The 24,017-nt window shown below is 35.3% G+C and overlaps 6 protein-coding genes across 6 annotated transcripts; 2 read left to right on the plus strand and 4 right to left on the minus strand.

The window, feature by feature from the left end:
• Positions 1-1,022: 1,022 nt before the first annotated feature.
• Positions 1,023-2,749, minus strand: LOC17897895 (transcription factor MYB117). Its single transcript, XM_006303676.2, has 3 exons — positions 2,282-2,749; positions 1,614-2,048; positions 1,023-1,496 (listed from the first exon to the last, which is right to left on the minus strand). Exons 1-3 carry the CDS (start codon positions 2,676-2,678, stop codon positions 1,249-1,251), a joined length of 1,080 nt encoding a protein of 359 aa, XP_006303738.1. The 5' UTR covers positions 2,679-2,749; the 3' UTR covers positions 1,023-1,248.
• A 4,906-nt stretch (positions 2,750-7,655) lies between these two features.
• Positions 7,656-7,847, minus strand: LOC111828760. Its single transcript, XM_023777506.1, is given in 3 exon segments — positions 7,656-7,757; positions 7,760-7,816; positions 7,818-7,847. Coding segments are annotated over 3 exon segments (189 nt in total).
• Positions 7,848-11,014: 3,167 nt separating this feature from the next.
• LOC17899997 (expansin-A10) lies at positions 11,015-12,607 on the minus strand. Its single transcript, XM_006305410.2, has 3 exons — positions 12,349-12,607; positions 11,956-12,268; positions 11,015-11,747 (listed from the first exon to the last, which is right to left on the minus strand). Exons 1-3 carry the CDS (start codon positions 12,491-12,493, stop codon positions 11,441-11,443), a joined length of 765 nt encoding a protein of 254 aa, XP_006305472.2. The 5' UTR covers positions 12,494-12,607; the 3' UTR covers positions 11,015-11,440.
• A 6,188-nt stretch (positions 12,608-18,795) lies between these two features.
• LOC17896985 lies at positions 18,796-20,291 on the plus strand. Its single transcript, XM_006304304.2, has one exon. It carries the CDS (start codon positions 18,841-18,843, stop codon positions 20,185-20,187), a length of 1,347 nt encoding a protein of 448 aa, XP_006304366.1. The 5' UTR covers positions 18,796-18,840; the 3' UTR covers positions 20,188-20,291.
• A 94-nt stretch (positions 20,292-20,385) lies between these two features.
• LOC17899842 lies at positions 20,386-22,489 on the plus strand. Its single transcript, XM_006303564.2, has one exon. It carries the CDS (start codon positions 20,577-20,579, stop codon positions 22,215-22,217), a length of 1,641 nt encoding a protein of 546 aa, XP_006303626.1. The 5' UTR covers positions 20,386-20,576; the 3' UTR covers positions 22,218-22,489.
• LOC17900486 lies at positions 22,308-23,847 on the minus strand. Its single transcript, XM_006305586.2, has 4 exons — positions 23,674-23,847; positions 23,297-23,419; positions 22,923-23,025; positions 22,308-22,739 (listed from the first exon to the last, which is right to left on the minus strand). Exons 1-4 carry the CDS (start codon positions 23,766-23,768, stop codon positions 22,473-22,475), a joined length of 588 nt encoding a protein of 195 aa, XP_006305648.1. The 5' UTR covers positions 23,769-23,847; the 3' UTR covers positions 22,308-22,472.
• Positions 23,848-24,017: the final 170 nt, after the last annotated feature.

Below are 24,017 nucleotides of genomic sequence, written 5' to 3' on the forward strand. Positions count from 1 at the left end.
AAATCTGTTTTATCACTTTACTTTATATGGGGGAAAAAAAAAAGGTTACTACCTTGAAAGGTTTCAAAATAATGTGTTAGTAGACGGAGTTATTCGGTAACACACTAAACACCGACTTCGCTCATCTATTGTACTCGGAAACTCTTGGTTTCATTGTTGCCAAGTTTTGTGATCTTGCGGAATAATCTTTACTTGTGGTGGAGAGTGAGACATGTAACCTTTTAAGTTGGGTGCGTTTCAGCGTTTACTATGTCTAAACTCTAAAGGTTATATTAAATTGATGTTTGGTTTTTAGTCCTTTTCGTTCCCATAACGAAGAGGTTTTATTTTCTTATATCTGTAATAATAGTTTCTCTAGCTTTTATGTTGTAGAGTTTTCAATCGTTTGTTGTAGATCATCAGTCTTGCTATAACTGACCCTCACGCGGATGTTTGTTCAGCCAAAAAGAGACACCGGAACACCTGCAGAAGGGTTTGATTTGGGCCGAATGAACCAATTGGAAGGCCCAATGGGCATATTGAAAGACCACAATGTTGAACGTTCATGTGTCATGAATTTGAACACCGTCCTGTTTTGGTGATGGAACAACAGCAAGCGTACCGTTTTGTTGATCATATACCCAAAACAAAGACTATATTTAGTTTCAACCCTAAAACTAAAAATATAAAATTTCAAGAATTATAAACATGAAAAAAGAAGATATAAAAAAAGAGAAGGGGGCATGTGTGGGGGTCCGCGTGACATGAGAGAGAGAGAGAGAGAGAGAGATACACAAAGAAGCTTTTAGAAGAGAGTTTGGGAGAAACGGTTTGGAAGGAAGAAACAAATGCAATGTGTGTGTGCGATTTGGTGAGCATGTTTCATGTTTGGCCTTTCTGTTGCACAATCTCTGCCTCATTCTTTGCAACTTCCTCTTCTCTTATTTACGCATCTTCGTATCTCTCTTTTAAACTACACTCTTTCAGTTTCCCTTCTCTCTCTCTCTCTCTCTCACTCATCTCTTTACCATATCTCACGTCACTTCATCATAAAAGAATCATCTTTTTTTTTATATGTAAGTAACAATCTCTCTAGTTAATAATTATGAAAGAAAAAAAACGATAATTTATGGACTGTTATTACACTAGACAGCCAACAACACACAACAACCTACAGTTTAGTATTTAACGTAAACACATGGACTATTACTTGAATCTTGGTTTGTCCATGTGCAACAGAAAGGCCAAACATGACTAACAGCAATGTGTTCAAGATTCACTAGCGGCCGTCCCCAAGCCAAGAAAATCGAAATAATGTGGTTGCTGCTTAGCCTTCTCGACCACCTCTTCATCTACCGCTTCCATTCCAATCCAATGCATCGGCTCATGATCCAGTTCCTCTTTCCCTTGGCTTCCATTCCAATATAAAGCGTCTGACGTGGCACCAACGTTATCGGCGACCATCATTTGATTGCTAAACATACTCACAACCATGGGAGTGTCATTGCTCTCATAACCTGAACATTAATTATAGATACACCAAAAATCAATATTAAACAAATGAAACTAAAATATACAAGAAAGAGTTGAACAAACTAATGGACTAGAAGGAAGAGAAGAGAGCGTTACACAACCTTGAAAGCAATGGAAAGGAAACACAAGTTGGTTTTGGTCACTCGTGATAGGGGCATTATTAACCAGGTGATGAGCCAAATTGAACTCGGGGAAAGGCTGGGCGAAGTAATGATTAGTGGAGAGAAAAGAGTGGTAATTAGGGTTAGGGTTAGGATGGTGATTATTAGGGAGGTGAGTTTTAAGAGGATTATTGTTCATAAGCTTCCTCCTACGGTAAGCGGAGGAGTGCTCTCTATACTTACGAGCCATGATAACATGCCAATGGTTCTTAACAGAATTATCAGTTCTACCAGGGAAAAGCCTCGCAATCATTGCCCATTTGTTACCATAAAGCCTATGTGCTTGCATCAGCCTCTCTTCTTCCTCTTCAGTGAAAGCTCTTCGGTGTATCCTCGGATCCAATTGGTTAAACCACCGTAGTCTACAGCTCTTCCCTGTTAACCAACAAAATACAAATACAAATTAATAAGCTCACATCTTTGACTTTGTGACCGAGAAGACCAAGTTTTTTTTCTTTCAAAGATCTAATTTTATCCCCGGATCCTTATCAAGCTTAAATCATTGACTTAATTAATTAGCCATACATTTGATAAGATCTTTAAAAAAAAAAAAATTAACATTTGATGAAATCTTGAAGACCCTTCAAAAAAAAAAAAGATTTAATTACCGGATCTTCCTTGAAGCTTTTCAGCTATGAGGTTCCAGTTTTGTGGTCCATAAATGGAGACAAGCTCTTTGAGTTTAACATCTTCAGCTGGTCTCCAATGTCCTCTCCCCAATGTCGACGGTTTTGAAGATGAAGAAGACCAAGACTGACCACTATCTGTTGTCTCCTTCTTATTACCACTCTCGCTGTTACTAAAATTAGGGTTATGAGTATTACTCTCTTCTTCGTGAGCCGATACATCTCCAAGAGAAGTCTTCAAGATTTCGAATTCATGACTTGTGTTGCAGTGACGCTGCTGATGAATGTTAATGTCGTTGAAAGGGAAGTCCCAAGAAGAAGAAGAAGCTCTTCTTGCGGCGATTTCATCCATCCACAATTGTTTCTCCGTTATAAACATGGAGTTGTTGTTTGGGAGAGAAGGAGAAGAAGAAGTGTAATTTTGAGATATGAAAGAGATGTCACGTCAGCTTTTAGACTATTACCATCGGAGGAGAAAGAAACTTATATGTGAGTTCATTTGCTTATTATATATTACACGTACGTATATATATATATATATATATGTGTGTGTGTCATAAATATTATTTTTATTTTTATAAAAGACAATAAAAATCTTTTATATAAAATGGTGTGTTTGTTACGTATGGCTTTAGGTATGTGCGTGTATGTACATGTCGCGACCGTGTTTTCTGACGACTGTTAAAAAGGGTTTATGGATCACGGGCTGATCCAAACGCCATAGTTTATATTGCATTTACACATTCTTATTATTACTACTGTAATAATAAGTAAGTACATGTAATGTATTATCGATATTCGATTTTGCTGTGGACTGTTATAAAAACGTGTTCAGGTGTACCTACCTTCATAGAAGAAGTTCAATAATAAAATTTTCTGATATAAATTTTTTTTTTTTAAACTTCAAAATAATTGAGATTTGTAAACAATGAGTTTCACAGTTTTACTATAACTTTTACTACATGTCCATAGATTGGTAATAATAGTTTTTTCCATGAATATTTAATGTTTATCTTTATATATGTACGTATGTAAGACATGACTTCCTCTTTAAATGGGAAACCAATGGATTATGATTTATGAAAATATAAAATTAATGTGGTGAACATATTATTGGACGAAACCCAAATGAATCCTACCGTTATAAGGTGAATATTTATCATAGGTGCGAAGTGAAAAAATAAAATAATAAAAGCTAACGAGATGGTCGAAAAAGAAGGCTGAAGCAGAAGAACAATAACTACCTAAAAAGGATGAAGGCAAAAGAGAGAGTTTACCATTGGGGAATGAGTTGTGTCTCTTCTTAGCACACAACCAAATTCTCTCGTTCACTTTTTTTTCTTTCTTTTCATTTCAATGTTCCTTAAACTTTACCTTTTCCTCTCTTAACCATCACTTCTATAATCTCCCACTTGTCTCTCTTTCCTTTGCCCTTTTACAACCATTTTCTTTCTGTGAAATTGAAACCAAATTAATCTCAATCTTTTCTCTTACTAAGTCTTAACCATTGGCTTTCATGTCATGTGTAATATGTATACATTAGCATATATCACATGATATTACATATATAGAGTAGTGTGGCCGGCCGTGTGGATGTGTCTGAGCTAGTAATGATCATAGTAAAAAGGCAAAATAAAATAAATCTTGTAAGACCTTTTCGTATTTGACCAGAAACCACCACAATTGGCAGACGTAACCATTAAATATGGGATAAATTTTTTATAATATCAGATTTCGAAAGGGTCTCAGAGCTGTACGATCCCTCTGCTCAGAGATTAACCGAACGCACTATATAAACTCTCTATTTTCTCCTCTCATTTTTTTAAAACGGTCAATCTCTTTGAAACATTTAATTTTTATATAACAGAACCTTCTATTTATATTAATTACTAATTTTGTAAAACCCCGATTTCTTTTTTTTTTTGGTTGTAAAACCCCGATTTCTAAAGATAAAAACTTATTGCAACTTCTTGTTCTTATCGTTTTATGTAAGTATAAAATACGTTATATGTTATTTGTAATAAAATAAAATAAAAAGACTTAACAACTTAACTGACAAGAGCCACTAGCTTAGGTGGGGGCTTCCGGACTTGCTTCTTCTTTTGTTTTGTGTGAATCAGTCTTGTTTGATTTGCTTATATCTATATAGTAGACTAGAACTATATTTTCGATTAATTCATTCATCTAATATTATATCAAAAACATAAATTTTCATTTACATACGAATTTACAAATAAACTTGATGGAATGTTTACAATGAATCCTTGAAAAGTAAAGAGATAAGATTGGAGGATAGAAGGAGTTTGATGTGACCGCGCTTGAGCATTGTTTGTCTTAGCGTGTTAATGACTGAATAAGCAACTACATTTTGTTAAGTAAATGTTCATAATTGCTATGATATTCTCTGTGCGATTATATATGTTATATAAGTTATACGTTTGATCAGCAACGTATATACGTAGAAGTTCACAAGAGCGGCTGCTGCTTTCAAGAGAACTCCCTTCAAAGTTCAAAGAGTCTTTTTGACGTCGCATTGACGTGTTTATTTTGTGATTAATTATCTTACACTAAGATAAAAAACAAATGTATACATGTAGACATACTGTATTTCTTTTCGACCTAACAAGAGTTAGTTTTCTAAAATATTTTAGACGTCTTCAATAATTATAGTAGTCAATGCAAGTAAAACAGTGAATTCTTAGAAAATAAAATTCGCTTCGATTGAAAGAAATTACTAGATTGAAATTAGTATTGATATTACCTTTTGCCTAAAAGAAATAATGGTAATTATATTGCTAATGAAAGGTGGAGATGATGAACACGTGCATGTTAAGAATAACATAGGATCCAATTCAATTCACAGGAGAATTCTTTTCTCTTCAACTGTGATGCGTCCCCATGGCCCGATTTTGGCGTGTGATGTCGCACAAACATCACGTGTATTCTCCTAATTGTACTCACACACACGCACGATATATCACCATACATCTATCGAACAATCACAAACACTTAGGGAATATGTACTTGCTTAGAAAAGAGAAAACTACAGAACAAAACCAAAATCAAACTAATTCGGGTTTTGTCTATGTAAAGGTTATGTGCGGATTTCTACAACAAGGTTAATAAGTGTGCAGCTTTATAAGATTATATCCCCAAAATATTTGTCATTTAATGGATTTTGAGAGGCTATCTACATATTTTCAAATGCTAATCAATTGAGTTATTTAAAGTATATCAGAGCCGTTTGAAAAAACATCCTTCAATTGAAAATATTTCTTTAGCTTTTAAGATATTTGTAGTATGGTTAATGCAAAATGGTTGGGATTTAGTGATTAAAAAAGAGGAGAAAGTAAACTAGTGAGGAGGAAACAGAAAATGAACAAGAAAGTGAGAGTAAAGAAAGGAAGTGGAGAGACAGAGAGGATAAATGGTGGGAACAGATCACGAAGACACACACAAACTCATACTGTTTTTGGAGTTTCCAAAAAGAGATGACGTGAAAGGTAACCAAACAGTAAAGTCTATCTCTCCCAATTTTCAAAGATGAATGAATCAATGACCCATCTAATCCTCATAGCCCCCTTTGCCCCTATATCTCTATTTTCCTCCCTCACATCCACCAATAAAGTTTGTCTTAAATTCTACCCTCTCTTTCTTTTAACCTCATTCGTATTTTTGGTTACAATCACACTACTCTTTCGTTTCCATTACCGGACTTAGTTCTCCTTAAAATTATAACTTAACCGGTCTTAGGGGTTTCCAACTCCATATGTCGTATATGACTCGCCGGACCAAAGTATTAACTTAGTCTTATCATAAATTTGGAAATTTATAATTTGTACGTGTATGTAACGTTAAACATCTTACAGATTTAAGAAAAAAAACATAACAGTGAATAATATCTGATATATTGGTCAAACAGTCGGTTGTAAACAAATTTATATGAAGGTAGGGTAACGACCCGACCTGAGATCATGCCTATAAAATAAGGCTTTGTTGAACTTGGTATGAAAAACTTCTGTATATATATAATTTAAAATTATATGGAAGGACAATAATGAAGAAAACAATTGATGGTGAAATAAAAGAAAACTATAGTATATAGTAATAAAGAATTAAAAAACGAAGGAATGTGACAAGTAGTGGGGCGTAAGGGAGCAGCAGAAGACAAAGGCTAATCCATGAGATTCTGTTAGGTGTGTTCCCTTGACAGAGCCATATTTTTTGAACTCTTTCCTTGCTCTAATAAAAATTCATAACCCTACCAATTCAATAGTTACGACAGTTAACTCATGGGTTCGTCTAGTTTTGTCCTCAATTTGGTTGATTTTTTATTGGATGATTTTGTTTTCTTGTCTGAGGGGTTTTAATTATGAAGATGAGAAAATTAAATGTTACGAATATTTATAGAGGTATTTGAAACAATAGTTATCTGTGCTGTAACTATTGAATTGGTAGGGTTATGAATTTACATCTCCAAGAAATATTTAAACAGCGTCATTGAATAGTTATCATTGTAAGTTTGTAACGATCATATAATATCTAGTATTGTGCTAAACGCTCTGGTTGCTTTCAATACGAGATGAAAAGCAGAAACGGCGTATAGGTAAATGATACGTACACATGAGTCTGAAGTGATCTCTCATGTATACATAACATACATAATAGTAGTAGTAATGGTAACTTTGGTGAGGCATGCCGAATGGGTATTCAGTATTCTTCAGGGCTGCGTCTTAACCGAAGTCCGTTAAGAGTGTCGCAATTAAAGGAGTTAAAGAAAGGACAAAAAAGTACTCTTTGCATGATAATATTTGTTAAATCTTCGAACAGTAATGGGTGTTGTAAGTATGGGTAAGCTGTCAGCAACCTAATGCAAAGACCCACTTCTTATTGTTTAGAGGACACTTACCTGCCCCCACCCCTCACATGCTTTAATGCCTCTCCGATCCCTTCTTCGGATCTGTTCAACGCTAGGAAACATAATCTAAACACGATTTGGCTAACGATCACATTATCATGTATCTATAATAAACAACTCAACGTCCATTGCCAACATAATCTAACCAGTTGATAAAAAGTATCTCTGTCCGTTCATTACTTTTCATACATAATCCTATATAATGCATGTCGACTACAAGCCAAGTAAAGAAAATTTGGATTTAGAGCCATATATAATAGTATAGTAGAGAGTGTGTACGTATGGAATATTAACTCTAATACCAAAATAAGAAACAAAGCAATTGGAAAAGGTCACTTTAAGTAAGAATCTAAAAAAGTGAAAGAAATGGAGACAAAACAATAGTTGTCTAAAGAGAGAGAGAGAGTAGTGGTAAAAATTGGTGATGTGTGTCACAGCTCAGCAAGTATAACACTCGCAATAAGCAAGCTGAACCTCAGCAGCGAAATTTGCAGATCCAAATCGAGAGAGGGAACTAGGCAAGAAGAGGTCTATGACTATGGGGGTTGTAGCTAGCTAACCTGACCCTCTGATGAATCCAGAAGGTATGGATGATTCAGTAATTTGAAGGACAGGTGATGCTACAGCCATCTATGACAATAGAGCTGTACGTACCCAAAGAGCTTCCAACAGTAAATCCCATCAGATCTTAGTTCATGGAATCAAGACTAATTCAATGCTCTTTTTTTTTCGCAAAATCCAATAATTAATGCACCAATACTCATGATGGACCTAAATGAAACCTATTTAAATATAATAACAAAAAGAGGGACCTATAATGTATAAAATAAACAAGACAGAAGTAATGTTCAAACTTCAAAGTCAAAGTCAGACTCAGATTTGTCCAAGTGGTAAAAGCGACTGGATGTGACTGGTTTGGTAAACTGGTATTATTGATAGGGTTATATTGATCACCCTTCATCAAAATGCAATATCCATTATATAAAGAAGAAAAAAAACAATAATGCGAATCTTGTATTCATTCATTCATAATCTAGACGTGGACTTAACAGTATGAATATTCGAATTCACAAAAGTTTGAAAAACAAAAAACTCTCAGCATTTTTTGTATCATACACAAAAATGTAACAACAATGATTTTGACGTACCTGTCTGAGACATTCATCCCTTCAGGAAAAATTTTCATTGTTTTCATAAAACTGTTAGCTTTTCTTTTTCTTTTTGTTTTTTGTATAAAGAAAAGAGCACTCGCAAAAAAAAAAAAAAAAAAAAAAAAAAAAAAAAAAACTATAAGCTTATGGTGCATACTGTACTACACTATTTGTGACCAACAAAATTGTATAAACTCAATTGTATTTTTTAAAATATACATATTGTTTCGTTGTATTGGGAAGCTGCACATTCAAACGAACTATTCACAAAACTGTTCATGGCGTACACTTCATTTAGAAAATCTAGATATCCTAGTCCAAGCATCTTAAACTCCTTTTGACATTTTTGTCCAGTGTTGTTGATTCATCATTTCCATTTTGTGTGTTGTTTTTTATTTGTTATATAAAAATGAAAATAGAAAGAAAAGCAGATGAAATGAAAAGGTGACGATGTACACGTGCGAGTGGTGAACTTAGAGGCAACAGTGTTTGATTATCGAGGATGACAAATGTAAGAGAAAGAAGAACGAAGGTCCACGGTTTATTATACTGTCTTGTTGTATACTATTTTCTAAATGGGCTTTGGACCAACTCCATTTTCATTTCAGGATGTAATGGAATGGGCTACCAAAACTTGGAATTCATTTTGCAACCCATACAACTGCCACCCAAATTTTTTAACAATGTAGTGAAATAAATTTCAACAATTGGTGAACCAAAAAAAAAAAGTATGCAATGATGTTTGCATGGTTGGTTAACTAATCTCAAGGAATATGACAACTTCTTTCAATTATTCTTTGATGATCATGTAAAAACGTGAGATATAATTAAAATATAGTTTGGAAAAGAGTATTTGAAAGAAAAAAATGAAAAATCTAGTCATTTGTTTATAGTTTTTAATTTAGTACTTTTGTCCAAAAAAAGATAAAAATATAGTACTATACATAGTAGTTAATTAGTTTTCCACTAGACATAAGGATTAGTATGCGTTAAATTGTACAATTTGAAAGGAAAGACTCCGTTAGAAGTTAGAACATAACTAGAAGTATGTCTTTAAAGTATGGTCTCAGAAGAGACTACAGAATAGTGAATGCAATTTAATTCATCTAAAAGTCGTTTGAATGGTTTAAATGTGCCTAAAATGTTTTACTCGTATTTATGTGAAACTTCTGATTCGGTTGCCTACCAAATCGTCAACGAGTCGGAGCTAGTGTCTTTGGTGTTAAATGCATCTGCCATTCGCGCGAAGGTGTAATGTTGTTGTCTGTAACAGTTTGCATTTCTAGAAGTCGTATATATTTTACATGTTGTTCCCATTGTTGCTCTATATCATAGGGTTAGGCATTTGAACCGAACCATAACCTTGGCTCTATGCATTATCCGTTTGGTTAATCTTTCTTCAACCCAAATGGTTTGGTTTCTTTTAGTTTTAGTTTTAGTTGTTGGTTTTGCTTTTCTTCTAATCAATTATCTTTTATTGTTTGTTTTATCAGAAGATATATGAAAACCTCAAAACTTACCATACTTTTTCGCAAGTTTTTGTAGGTTAAGTATTTTGAGAACCAATTCCAACATGACTAAATTGAAACAAACCAAACTAAACCCAAATCGAGCCGAGAAATAGAACCAAACTAACTTCGGTAAGATTCAACTAAAACTAAATATACTGAACCGGACCAAACCCAAACCAACCTATAAAAACAAAATTCAACATTATCACCCCTACTCTCTCACTCAAACTCCATAATAAGCATGCATCGAGATAATGCCCACTCACATTAATGCCAACATGCAATGGATGGACATTATCTCGATGCTTTAAATTTGGCTCATATCTTCTTCCCACATGAATATATGGAGTGCTTGTTATTTCTTCGTAAAACAGAACCGGTGGTGCATGATGTCGTCGGTTCATATGAGTCACGTTGTAGCAAAATCCATCAAGAGTGGGACCTTTTAAAACTTTAGTTGTTAGCCACCACATGGAGGCGTTAGTTACTTCCTTTTGTTGTGTGGATCACTTTGTAAATGTATGTCATCAATTTACTGTGGGCGACACCAAAACGTTATACTCATGGAACCTCCACTTTAGACAATGTCGTGACATAAAACACACATATATTTGTAATTTGTTTCAATATCCCACCGTAACTGCTAAAATGATACCTTCATCATATTCTGATCATGTGATTACTTTAGATACATCAGCTATTAAAATCTGAAATTAGTATATAGTCATGATAACATAACCCATAGAGACAATAGTTTTATGTCGCTGTGGTATCTCAATCTAGAAGCTAGTAAGCACCTAACCTTAAATTAGGTTGTTGTTGGATAGAGATTTAAAGGGTTTTGGACCACTAGGTCTATATATTGTTTATCGTGCCACAAGGACCGTTTATAGGAATGCAACAAATTTTTCATTTTAAGTTGTTGAGTTTTGCTTCATTTGAATGTTCTTAAATTGGGAAAACATTGAAGAATGGGATTGCCAACATCGGTCGTTGGATTTTGCTTTATTTGAATGTGTAATAAAGGAGAAATATACATTGAAAGAGATTGTGAACGTCGGTTGTCGACCATTTACAATTCAAAAGCTAAAGCTAAATTAGCATTGTAAATCAAAAAGTGAAAAAATGTAAAAAGTAATCAAACCCAAAAAGACATTTCATAACTTTAGTAAAGAATTGAGTATTATTACAAACATATATAACAACTTTTCTTAGTCTCATAACACAACATCACAACCCATCATCTCTCACGTCTTGAAAATAACTCAATACTACTACTAGCGGGTGGTAGTTAAAACTCCACCTCTGCATCAGTAATACATCAACTATACTATATATATTTTTTTTTTTTGTGTTTTCTTTCTTAACAAAAACTAGTTTTAAGAAAGAAAACATAAAGAGGTCCAAAAAAAGATAGACGTCATCAAGGCCTTCTGCAAAACCGAGCCCTCGACGCACCACTCTCTCAATAACCGAGTTTACTAATATTGCCCTCTACACACCAACACAAATGAGTTTTACTATAGATATAAAGGAGAAGAGATAGACCGAATTGCCCTTTCTAGCGGAACTGTCCTCCGGCGAAGGTCTGGCCGTAAGACCAGCCGGCAGGAGCGGCGTTGTAGGAGACAACGGTACGGCCGTCGCTGGTGGTGACCTTGAAGGAAAGTGCTTGACCGTTGAGGTAAGAGTTGCTTTGCCAGTTTTGTCCCCAGTTTCTTGACATAGTTTGCCAACCTGTTCTTGAACCCTTGATCGCCGCCGAGTGAACGTCTCCGGCACCACCGACGTTAGTGATCAGAACAAGGTTGAAGTATGAGTGGCCATTTATCGTGAATCTTATTCCTCCTCTTCTCCTGCATGGTACCCTACAGAACAAAGTAAAACTCCCAAGTTCAGCGAACAAAACGAACATAATTTTTATGTTTGATCACTGATTTCAAGAACATATGTGGATTATGATATCCTCTGTTTTCTAAAACAGAGCAATTCAAGAAAATATGTGAATTATGATATCCTCTGTTTTATAAAACAGAGCAATTCAAGAAAACGTTCGAAGTTTTAGTTTGTTTTCACCTCCTGTAGGAAACTGGAACGATTCCAGCTCTGTATTGAGCAATGCGTTGAAACACAGGCTGAGCAAGGTCAAAGTGTTGAAGAGGAGGATTACACCAACCACCATTGTTGTTGGCTAAGGCGTTGTTTGGAGGACAGAAGTTTGTAGCGGTTACAACGATTGAGCCAGGCAAACACCATTTACCATCGTTTTCACATCTTATCTCAAAGCAAGAACCACAGCTAAGTCCATTGTTGAACAAAGCCGTACTCAAAGCCGCAGTGCTCGTCCCGTAGCCTTGGCTATATAGATTACCATATCCACAAGCACCACCTACAACGTAGTAGTAACATTGAAGATCAGTAAATTTGATAATTGGTTAGAAATGAGTTTTGTAAATAAGGATTGTTTACCCATTGTGCCAGAAGCATCGCCACCCCCGTAGAACGTTGCATGAGCATTGACCCAACCGCCACCGCCACCACCACCATAGCCGCTCACAGAAGAAGCCATTACTCCTACCATAACCAAAACTAAGAACCCGACATGGCGACCCATGTTTACTTTTTGTGTTAAGAAGCTACAAGAAAAAGCAGATACTAGGGACGACTTGGAGATCTTCTTTCTTCTTCCTTCCGTCAAGAGAAAGAAAGAAAGATATGTGAATATATGTTGTTGAGTTTTAGAGTGAGAGGTGAGTGGTTGAATTTATAGAAAACTTTTGGTAGAGGAAGTTGGCTCTTATTTACCGTTATGCCACTGATTGTGGCAACTAACTTGGACTTTCTTTAATAACCAAACTTTATTTTTCTTCAAAAATAAAAAAACTTTATTTCAACAAACATTTTTGTTGTTTATTAAATGAGGTGTTTAGTGGACTTATATATATATATATATATATATAAATAATTTTTGTTACAATATATAACTTGGTTTGAAATTGTATTTGGCAAGAAAGAAACAGAAAAAGCTTGACAAAGAAAAAGAAAAAAAGAAAAAGCAAAAGAGACAAACGCACATGTATGCTACAAAACCGTTCATGCGTCCTCATAGCCTCTTTCTCATTGTTACACCATATGACTCGTAGCTGTTAGAATAGATTAATAATTTACTAAAACTGAATATTAAAAATTTTAAAGTTTCATTATTAAAACTGGCCAACTTTTAACCTAAACTATCGATCTATTAATTACCAACGGAAGTGAAAACATATTGGAAAAAATGTGACCTAGTAATGAATTATAGAGCTTGTAATGAATATACAAAAAAACAAGAAAACAGTAAACCCTTAATTAAGTTATGAAATGTAAACTTTATACCTTAGTTACACATTAAATCACGAGATTTTGCAATTCTATAATAAAACAGAACGATTTTTTTTTTTTTTTAATATATATGTAAAATGATGTCTTTTGTGTGCTAATATAGTCGGTAAATGTAATAGGGTGATATAATTTTTTCGGATTTATAAACAAAAATAAAAGGGGAGGAGCTAAAACAGTGGCGGAAAGATCAAGCTGAAATCTAAGGGCATGCACATCGGTTTGGTCGTCCCCCATACTTTTTTTTAATTTTTTTTTTTCTTTTCCAAATTTTTTGAATTTAAAAAAAAAAAAAGAATGTAACCAATCGCGGGCCGCCACGTGTCAGTGGGATCCGCGATTTCTGAAGAAAAGAAAACGGGACCGTCCCGTTTTTGTTGTCGACCCACCTTTTTTTTTTCTTTTTGATTTAATTTTTTTAAAAAAAACAGAAGGACGAAGGGGGGATACGCTAATGCCCTTGGTCTAAGTGGGTCACGATGGTCTGTTTTGTGAGTTCGACGTATCAAGAAACCTATAACTCTGTTTCCTTACACCCTCCTGTTGTAATCTACATATATCCTATTTGCTATGTAACCAGTTCGAAAAAATATAAATATTTATAGGAAAGTTACCAACGAGAAGATAATTGTAACTATTGAAAATTTAACGAGGTCAAGAACTTGCAGCCGCAGAAATCTAAGACCAAACCTCCCGTAATCTCATCTCTCATAACGTTTATGGGGCTTCTCGCCTCGCCTCGCTACTTCGTTTGTTTCCCACCTTCACCTTCAATTCGTTTTAGACATTTAACCCAAAAACAATACAAAGTCGCTTACGTTACTTCTCTATATATTTTCAAGTGAATGAATAAACAACAATATTATAACTCAACCAAAAAAATTAAAGAGAATGAATACACAGATTTGCCATAGGACCACAGGTATGTATCGTAGTCGACAAGCACCGTTTAGACTAACGTTTTAAATTTTGATAAAATTGTGCAAAAGAATGATATTTTTTTTTTTTTTTGCATTTGGGATTGTTAGTAAACTAATCTTAACGCTTGTATCTACAAATGAATGATTAGATTAACGCCAAAAGAATTCAATGTTTCTTCTTAATGTTACGTGTAATAACAACACTATATTATTAAACCATAATATCAAGTGTGCGTATATAGATTGGAGAAACTACAAATCCCAACATAAGAAAAAAACAAATATCATAGGATTCCAATGTGTATTATAAACGCCAAAATAAATTAATCGCGTGTTTGGAAGAAGACAAACAAATATTGTTATTTTTCTTCTTTTTTATTTTTACGTACGAGTAGTCATCAAATTGGTTATTTGGTAGAGGAGTACTGAGAATTTGAAAGCTATGCGGAGGGCTAGTTTTTAATAAGAGCTTGAGATGAATAGCCAATGCATGCACATGCCTGCCTCTTTGTCTTTTTCGTCGTCTCTCCGCTCCTACTCGTCTCCTATTTTATTTTCGCTTCTCCTCCTACTGTTTTTTATTTGTATGTTTGCCTGTAATTGTTCAATTGATTGATATAAGACTAGTTACATTTTTATATTTCTTTTTCAAAAGATCCTTCTAGAGAAAACAAGTAAGTAAACTTGACAATATTTGTGTTCCTGGTAAAATTTGAACATATATCACATAAATAAGGGCCAACTATATGCGACTATCCCAGTATATATATCTCCACCATGTTATAATGACAAATACATAGCAAACTATACTTGAAAATAGGGCAATTCACATTTAATTATGGATCTAAAATCAGACATTAAAAATATTTTCAAAGAATATATATGTAGATATTATGTATAATTATATAGGTTTCGTAAATATTTATCAGAAGAAAAAAAATTATGTACGTAGATCAGTAGATGCTTGTATAAACACAGTAACACACAGTGGAGTCAAGTACGCATGGTTGCTATTAGAACACGTAGGAATGAGTTGGTTCGCATGTATACATCTCAAATGCGTAATTACAGAAAATCTTGTATTTATTTATTTATTATTTTAAAAAAATCTTGTATTTAATATCAATGATATACAAAACTTTGAATGCCAAAATCCGTATAACGTATAAAAATATAAATGTTTGTAATCTCGTGAATCATGTGACACCCTCGTCGTAATATGCAAATCAGACAACCACTTTTCCCCTGTCCTCATGCATGTTTGTATGCGTGTAGCACATCTTTACGTAATACTAACCAATATCATGAGTATGCCGTAAGGAGCAAATTGGTGAAAAGAGTTAATTTTTACTGACAGCTGAAACATATGTTGTCCGGAGCCGTATTTAACGACCGTTAAACTAAAGTCTGTCACTACTGATGATTCTGAAGCTTTGAACTCTTTATCATAACGCTTGTTAATCTCGAGGAAGTTCTCGAGTGTTTAGTCTCTACCGTCCGATTAGATTCTTGGAAGATCTTTTTTGGGGTCAAATAAATATGTTGGCTTCTTCCATTTTAGATTGTTCATTTCAAGAAAGAAAGATTCGTGGCTTCGAATCCTTTTTCTTTATTATCCTCGTCTCATCCTATGGCTCCCTTTCTGTTGCTGACGATTCTCTGGTGAACAACTTGGTTTCCCTTTTATATCTTTTGGGTGCAATTTGTTACCTTTTTCTAGAAAGTTTAGATTTTCTGGATGAATAATTTTGATTCCTTGTTAAAATTAAAGAAATTTTTCTTGTTTAGAGTTGACCAAACATTAAATTGCAATTGTTAATAAGATCAAAGTTCCATCGATTCGATAAATTTATATTTTCGACAATTAAATTATAGTTACGATAAGATGTAATTTGTAAAAATGTAATCGATTCGTAAGAATTTCCGCAAAATAAGTAAAACATTTAATATAATATTTTATTTATTAAGCTTATTAGGTATTAATAGCAAATACAATAATCCAAGTACAAAAAGTACCTTGAACTTGCGATTTCTGTTAATTCTTTTTTGTTTACGTTTATGATTTTTGTACTCGTATATGTCAACTAGACTTCCTTTTTATAGAAAATCATCATCCCTCTTAATCTTTGTCGAGTAAGTAATTCCGAAATTTCCAATAGGGTTAATTCTCAATTATGTGTATGTCTGCTATAATACCCATAGGCCATACGTATATATGATACTAAATTTGGATTTGGGTTATGACAAACAACTATACTTAATACCTCAACTAAAATATCATTATAGTATAGCTCATATAAACTGAGATATTAATATACTATCCATGTATTCAATAACAAAGGTCAGGTGTATATTAGCCATTTTCTGAACGAATCGTCTGTTCGAGATGGATTGTGTTACTTACGACTTAGCTACTAGATAGCGTCAAGTTGACGAGCACACTGCACACATATATGGTTTATCTGTGGTGGACGATATTAAGAACATTTTCTCCCTTTTTTCAACTTTTTTCAACCTTTTTCTCCTTTTTAACTGGTGGATATCAAAAACTATAGATGATACTGAATTTAGTTCTTTTACTTAGGAGAGAATAAGGTATCATCGAATATCACTTCATGAGTTATATTTTTTAATCGGGGTTTAATTAGTGAGATAAAACTGTTTTAGTACTTACAATAAATTTGTAAATAAAGCAAAGCAAAACGCATCAAGTGTCTTAATTAGTTTTTTTTTGGCCATTTTTATTTATTTTTATAAAGGGCTTGCAAAAGTGTCTTAATTTTGTACAAGTTACGTAGTTAATTGGAGGAAACCGAGACATTCCAACGACGGCACCATCGCTTTTTTTGTCGGCACTTTAAACAGTTTCGGGTGCCACATGATTTCATTGTGTTTGTGCGGTTCCAAACATTATAATGAACCCGTTACATTTGATATGATATAAGTTATATCATATTACTAATCTATATATCATCAGTTCCACATTCATCGATCATATTGAACATATAATTGGACACACTATTATTGTTGCATATTTACTAATGCCATGTATATACATAACATAACTGAGACCAAGAAAATACAAGTGAGTCTATTGGTTAAAACAGCCAATGAGTGAGTGCTGGCTCTGGTTTGTGATTTCTTGAATATGCAACTGATTTTTTGGTTCGTATTGACATCTGCATAAAAATGATATAGTTTCATAACGTGGGTGACGTTATGATGATAATCAATCACTAGATACGAAAGGATCCTCAATATGTGTCAAATTCAAAGTCTACATCACGTGATTAAATCGTATTCACAATATATTTGGTTACGGCTCTTAATATTTTCTTTCTTGGGTCATATACGACGACTCTTCATTACTAAAGAGAGTTAGTTAAACCAATTTCTCTAATTGAATTACTAATTTGTCTCTTCCAAATACAGAATGACATGTTATCATGTCTTCACATAAGAAAAAAATAATAAGAAAAGCTTTCACATGCATATATGTTCTCTTTGTCAACCTTACAATCGACTAAACCAACATCATCGATCGTTTCCATGAGACACATTACCTTACTGTAGTTGAGTTTTAGCCATAAAAACTGTTTCTGATACATATGTTACATATGATATGTATATGGTATATATAACTTGTTTAGAAACAAATTAAACAACTAGCCAACATTTACGCGATTTTGATATCATATATTGTTTTCTCGAAACTTTTATGTATATGGACAATGAAAACAGCTTATCGTCTAAATCTCCTAAATAGCTAGACAAGATAAATATAACCAGTACACATCCCTTCCCCCTTTGGAAAATAACAACCTTTCATCATCGTGCCATTTATTTTTGAATTGATAGTTGCTGCTTCCTTCTCTTTTCCTAGTTGATTTATAAATTTCATTGGGATGAATTATGTTCTTACATTTAGAGATCAAACATATATTATGTGAATTGGAACAAATTAAAACATCTAAGTTCTAAAATGGTGGGAATATTATTTATGTGTATATCCGAGATTACATTATAAGTAACATAATTGCCTATTGTCACTGATGATTAATTAGATGGAATAAAAAGACATGTTTCTGCTTGTTTTGCTAACATACTCATAGCTAGTTGGCGCTATTATTCATTAGACGTTACTATAAATACAGATTTAATTATGAACTATGGCTGTCTTTCATTATAGTCTAGGGACCAGTTTTGCATGAAACATGAGTACAAATAGTATTGGCAGTTTTTGGTAGCTTAACCAATTCTCAACTAACAAAGTCTTGTAATATAAAAAGACATTGAAATCTCATAAATTTGGAGGTTGAGAAAACTTATTGGTAAAGTGAAGCTAGCATTTTCACTCGTGTTTTCTAATTCTATCACAAAAAACTTCTCCTAATTTCATTAACCTTAGAATTAGTGAGTCAATTTCAATATTAATGAGTCTTATTTGGGCTTTACTATAAACCTAATTCGACATTCTTGATTTTACCCAATCTTGATTTTCTGATTTTCTCATTGAGTTGACCATTGAACATCAGACACGTGTCATATTTGAAGTTCGCAAGTAGGTAACTTATCCAAACATAATCTGTGGTCCGTTGCATTTCACTTCAATCAGAGTCAGAGGCTCAGAGCAACAACTTTGCTTTTCCAGTTTCTTCAAGCCATGGAAGCTACTGCAGCTGTCAAATTCCATGTAAACCGCTCCTGCATTGTCACGGCCTCGAGAAACAGATCACCTGTTCTCTCCTTTGAATACCTTACTTACCGGAACAGAAGCTTTTTTCCTTTCTCCCTCACAATCACAAGATGCTCCACCACCAAAAGTAGTGAAACGGGTCAAGGTTCGACCTTTGAGTCATCAATCTCTTTGAAGAGAGGGCTGGTTCTTGATCTTGGCATATCTAAGGACTCTTGGGACAGTGAGGAGATTGGTTCTCCGGTTGTGAAGAGATTTCTAAGCGATAACGAAGAGAGATGGTACATGTGGTACCATGGAAGCTCCAAGCAAAACCCTGTTTCAGATTCTATTGGATTAGCGGTTTCAAACAATGGGATTCATTGGGAGAGAGGGGTAGGTAAGGTTGAGTCAAACGAAGATGTGGGTTTGGTTATGAGCAATGGTGAAGACTGGTGGGGATTCGATACTGCAAGTGTTCGACCCGGTGAAGTTGTGATAAGGTCGAGTTCTAAAGTCAGGGCTGATAGCTCTGTTTACTGGATGTACTACACAGGCTACAATACAGAGACGGTTGAGTTTCAGTCCCAAGGTTTCACTTCCGGGTTTGGGAATCCAGAAAGGTTTCACCTTTGTGATGAGAATGTTGAGAAATCTAAGGTTTATATGTCACTCCCTGGGTTAGCAATCAGTCAAGATGGTAGGCATTGGGCTAGAATTGAAGGTGAGCATCATAGTGGGGCTTTGTTTGATGTTGGGTCTGAGAAAGATTGGGACTTTCTCTATATTGCATCTCCACATGTAGTTTTCCATGGAGATGGTGATCTAAGGATGTATTACCATTCATTTGATGCTAATACCAGCGAATTCTGTATTGGGATGGCGAGGTCTAGAGATGGGATCAAATGGTTGAAATTGGGAAAGATCATAGGAGGAAGAAAATCCGAGAAGGATGGATCCAGTTTCTTCGATGAGCTTGGAGGAAGATATCCTTGTGTGTCAAGGAACAAAAGAGATGGGAGTTATATGATGGCCTATGAAGGTGTAGATAGAACCGGGAAAATGAGCATTGGTTTGGCGGTTTCGAAAGACGGGATTAAGGACTGGAAACGGGTTCAGGACGAGGAAGCGGTGGTTGCAGTTGGTGAAGGCGGTGCGTGGGACAATGAAGGAGTAGGGTGTCCATATTTGATTGAGATGGATGGAGACTCTGATCATCAATGGAGATTGTATTACAGAGGTGTTGGTAATAATGGCAGAACAGGGATAGGCTTGGCTGTATCAGAAGGGAATGAGATCACTAAGTTTACAAAACAGAGTGGGATTCACTTGTGAGAGTGAGACACTGAGACTAACTAACAAATCAATCTCTTTTGCTTTGAATATTGGTAATGGATACACTTTGGTATTAAAGAGTTTTGATTAAGCGGTTTAAAACAGCATCAGTTGGTCTTACAAGTTTAGAAGATTGTTAAAAGCTATGAGAGGGCTATAGTTAATTAATCAGCTGATTCAGATCTGAATTTTTGCTGAGTGATGTAATTTTTTATAAGTAGTTTCATGACCGTTACAGCAAATGGGGGACAAAACCATGGTTGTAAAAAAGGCAAATCCGACCGTTACAAAACTCTAACATTTAAGGTCCAGTGAGAAACAATCACAAAATCAGTAAATCAAAAGCCAAAATCCAAAACTTTATATTGATATAATCTCAGAAGATAGCAATGGGAGGAGAGGGATTTGAATTAGAGGAAGAGAGAGACGGGCCATTGGAGCTGTTGCAGAGCTTGAGATCTAAAGCTACAGAGCTTCTTCTTCGGGAAGAATGGGAAGAATCTATACTGGTTTACACTCAATTCATCGATCTCTCCCGGATCCAAATCTCAAATGCTGGTGAGTCCGACCCGGATCCGGATTCAATTGCTAAGCTCCGGAGATCTCTCTGCTTATCTTTATGCAATCGAGCTGAGGCACGAGCCAGGCTACGCCATTACTTGGAAGCGATGAAGGATTGTGATCAAGCACTTGAAATCGAAAAGACCCATTTCAAGACACTTCTATGTAAAGGTAAAGTCTTGCTCGGTTTGAGCAAATACTCATCGGCTTTGGAATGCTTTAAAACAGCTCTGCTCGACCCACAAGCGAGTGATAACTTGGAGACTGTTACTGTGTACATGGAGAAATGTAAGAAGCTCGAGTTTCAAGCAAAGACTGGGGCTTTTGATTTGTCTGATTGGATCTTAAGTGGGTTTCGTGGGAGATGTCCCGAGCTAGCTGAGTTTATTGGGTCTATTGAGATTAAGAAATCTGATCTTAGTGGGCGTGGCTTGTTTGCTACGAAGAATATTGTTGCAGGGACTTTGATCTTGGTTACAAAGGCGGTTGCGATTGAGAGAGGGATCTTAGGCAATGGAGATTCTGGCGAAAAGGCGCAATTGATAATGTGGAAAAACTTCGTTGAAGAGGTTACTGAATCAGTGAGAAGATGCGATAGAACTCGTAGAGTTGTCTCCGCTTTGTCCACTGGAAAAGACGAAGATAGTCTGGAGATTCCAGAGATATCTCTCTTTAGGCCTGAGGAAGCATTTGAAACCTGTGGTGGTGACTTGAAACATAATTTGGATTCGGAGAAGCTATTGAGTATTCTTGATGTGAATTCTCTGGTGGAAGATGCGGTTTCTGCTAAAGTTATGGGGAAGAACAAAGAGTATTACGGTGTAGGTCTATGGACTCTTGCTTCATTTATTAACCACTCGTGTCTCCCAAACGCAAGACGCCTTCACGTTGGAGACTATGCGATTGTTCATGCCTCGAAAGACATCAAAGCTGGGGAAGAGATCAGTTTTGCTTACTTTGACGTGCTTTCACCATTGGAAAAACGGAAAGAGATGGCTGAGTCATGGGGATTTTGTTGCGGATGCAGCAGATGCAAGATTGAGAGTCTGTTGTATGTTACTAACCAAGAGATAAGAGAGATAGAAATGGGGGTAGAGAGAGGTGTAGATGCAGGGAACGCGGTCTATATGATGGAGGAAGGGATGAAGAGATGGAAGGTGAAAGGGAAGGATAAAGGGTTGTTGAGAGCATCTTATTGGAGAGTTTATGATGAGATTTATAACTCGGAGAGACTAATGAAGAGGTGGGGAAGGAAGATTCCAACAATGGAAGTTGTGGTGGACAGTGTCTCTGATGTCATTGGAAGTGAAGAGAGATTGATGAAGATGGCGGTGGAAGGGATGATGAAGAAGAATGGAGGTAGCAGTAACATCGTGGAGATGGAGAAAATCTTGAAGCTAGGGAAGGGTGTTTATAGCAAAGTGGTATCGAAAAAGAAAGCAATGAAGACTCTTATTGGCCTAAAGTGACAAGTATTTTGCAACTGTTGAAAGTTGAAACTAAACGTTTGTAGGATCATAGATAAATAACCATTTTGCTTTATGTAATTCCTTGCCTCATAGAAGAAAACATCCAATGATTTTATTACAAAGACAGTCAAATGGAAATAACACTTGTCTTGTTGCGAAACATTTGTAGTAAAAGAATGCAATATATAAAAAAAGACTGTTTTACAAATATAAATTGGATGAAGAGTTGCATAAAAGAAAAAGATGATGGAGAATTTATTCTTCAATCCAATTATCCTGATTAGCACTTCCTCCGGTTTTGTCCTGCAGTAACACATCTTTCTCAGTCTTCAACTGGTTAACTAGCCTGCGAACGCTAGGAGTCTGGAACCGATCTTTAGCGGATTTCTTCTCTTGAGTTATTAACCCTTTCTTAGCACTAGGATACGGTTTAGGAGGTGGATCCTTATCTTGCATTTTCGCAAGCTCCTTTAAGCGTTTGTATGCTTTCTTCATTTCCTTTCTCTCTGAGAGATATTCCATCTGAAAAAAACATAAAGATCTAAATCAATAAAAAGAAGAAAAACATCTCTCTGGTGTTCAAAGGAACAACATCAGCAGTAGATGCATTACGATTCTTATCTATTCAAGTACAAGTTTAGAAACAAACTCAATTGTATCTGTGCCTTTAATAGCTAATCAAGAATGTAAAACGAAAATACGTACATTAGCAACAGACATAGCATCATCCTCACTGATGCCATTCTCCTTCAGTTCAAGGACCCGGCAACCATAGACACGAGCAAGATCAGGGACAAACGCCGAAATCCTAGGCGATTGAAGATAGAAAAACACATTATACAAACTGATAAGAATACAGATACATCCAGAACGAATGGTGAAACTCCCCCATTAATCAGAATTTAAGAGAGACGCCCATGGTTATTAGTAATCGTTAAAGACGAGAAGTTCAGCCAAAAGATTGTTTAGAATTCAAATTTGATTCTTTCTAGAATAAGCAATTCAAAGAAAAAACTCATGATACAAATCATCAAACCATATTTGGTGTAAATGCAGATATATAAGGGTATAGAAATTACTTGACAGGGTCGTCAATTTTGGTTCCAGGATGCTTATTAGCGAATTTACGAACATAAGGATCCTCAGGGAGAACAATCTTCTTGATTTTCCCATTAGAGCGAGGAAACACAGGAGGCGGTGAACTGCGCATTAAGACCAAATCATAGCACACTCATTTCAACAACAGTGAAGAAACTAAACCAAAAAATCCTAAATCCAAATACCACAGACATCAAATTCACAGCTTTTTATGCAATTCAAATTCAATCGCAGCCGAATTAGAAACCTTGTGACGGAATGAATCAGTAAGGAAGTAATTAACTGATAGATCGATCTCGAGAAAATTTGGGAAAAATGCAAATGGGAGAGAGGGAGAGAGAGATAGAGAGAGAGTTACGCTTCCATGGCTTTAAGCCAAACAGGCTCTCGTGTAGCCAATCCACCAACAATCCTCCTGGTTTTGGAAAGCAGATCACCTTTCATCCACGACATTGTTGCTGAGCTTCTTCACTTTGCTTCTCCGCTTGATCTGTGTTAATATTTTTACCCGACGACGAAGAAGACACCCGAGGGTTTCGAAATGGCTCGGATCGGTTAAACCCCGATGATTTATGAATCAAACCGGGCAATGCACCTTAAAAATACGGTCCAGAGTCGGTTATCTAGAACCAAAATTAGAAATTTTATGGTTCGATTCGGCACGTACTACAGAACGATGTCGTTTAAGCTCTCATCTGCCTT

Source organism: Capsella rubella, unplaced genomic scaffold (genome assembly GCF_000375325.1).
Source record: "Capsella rubella cultivar Monte Gargano unplaced genomic scaffold, Caprub1_0 scaffold_1, whole genome shotgun sequence".
Lineage (NCBI taxonomy): Eukaryota > Viridiplantae > Streptophyta > Magnoliopsida > Brassicales > Brassicaceae > Capsella > Capsella rubella.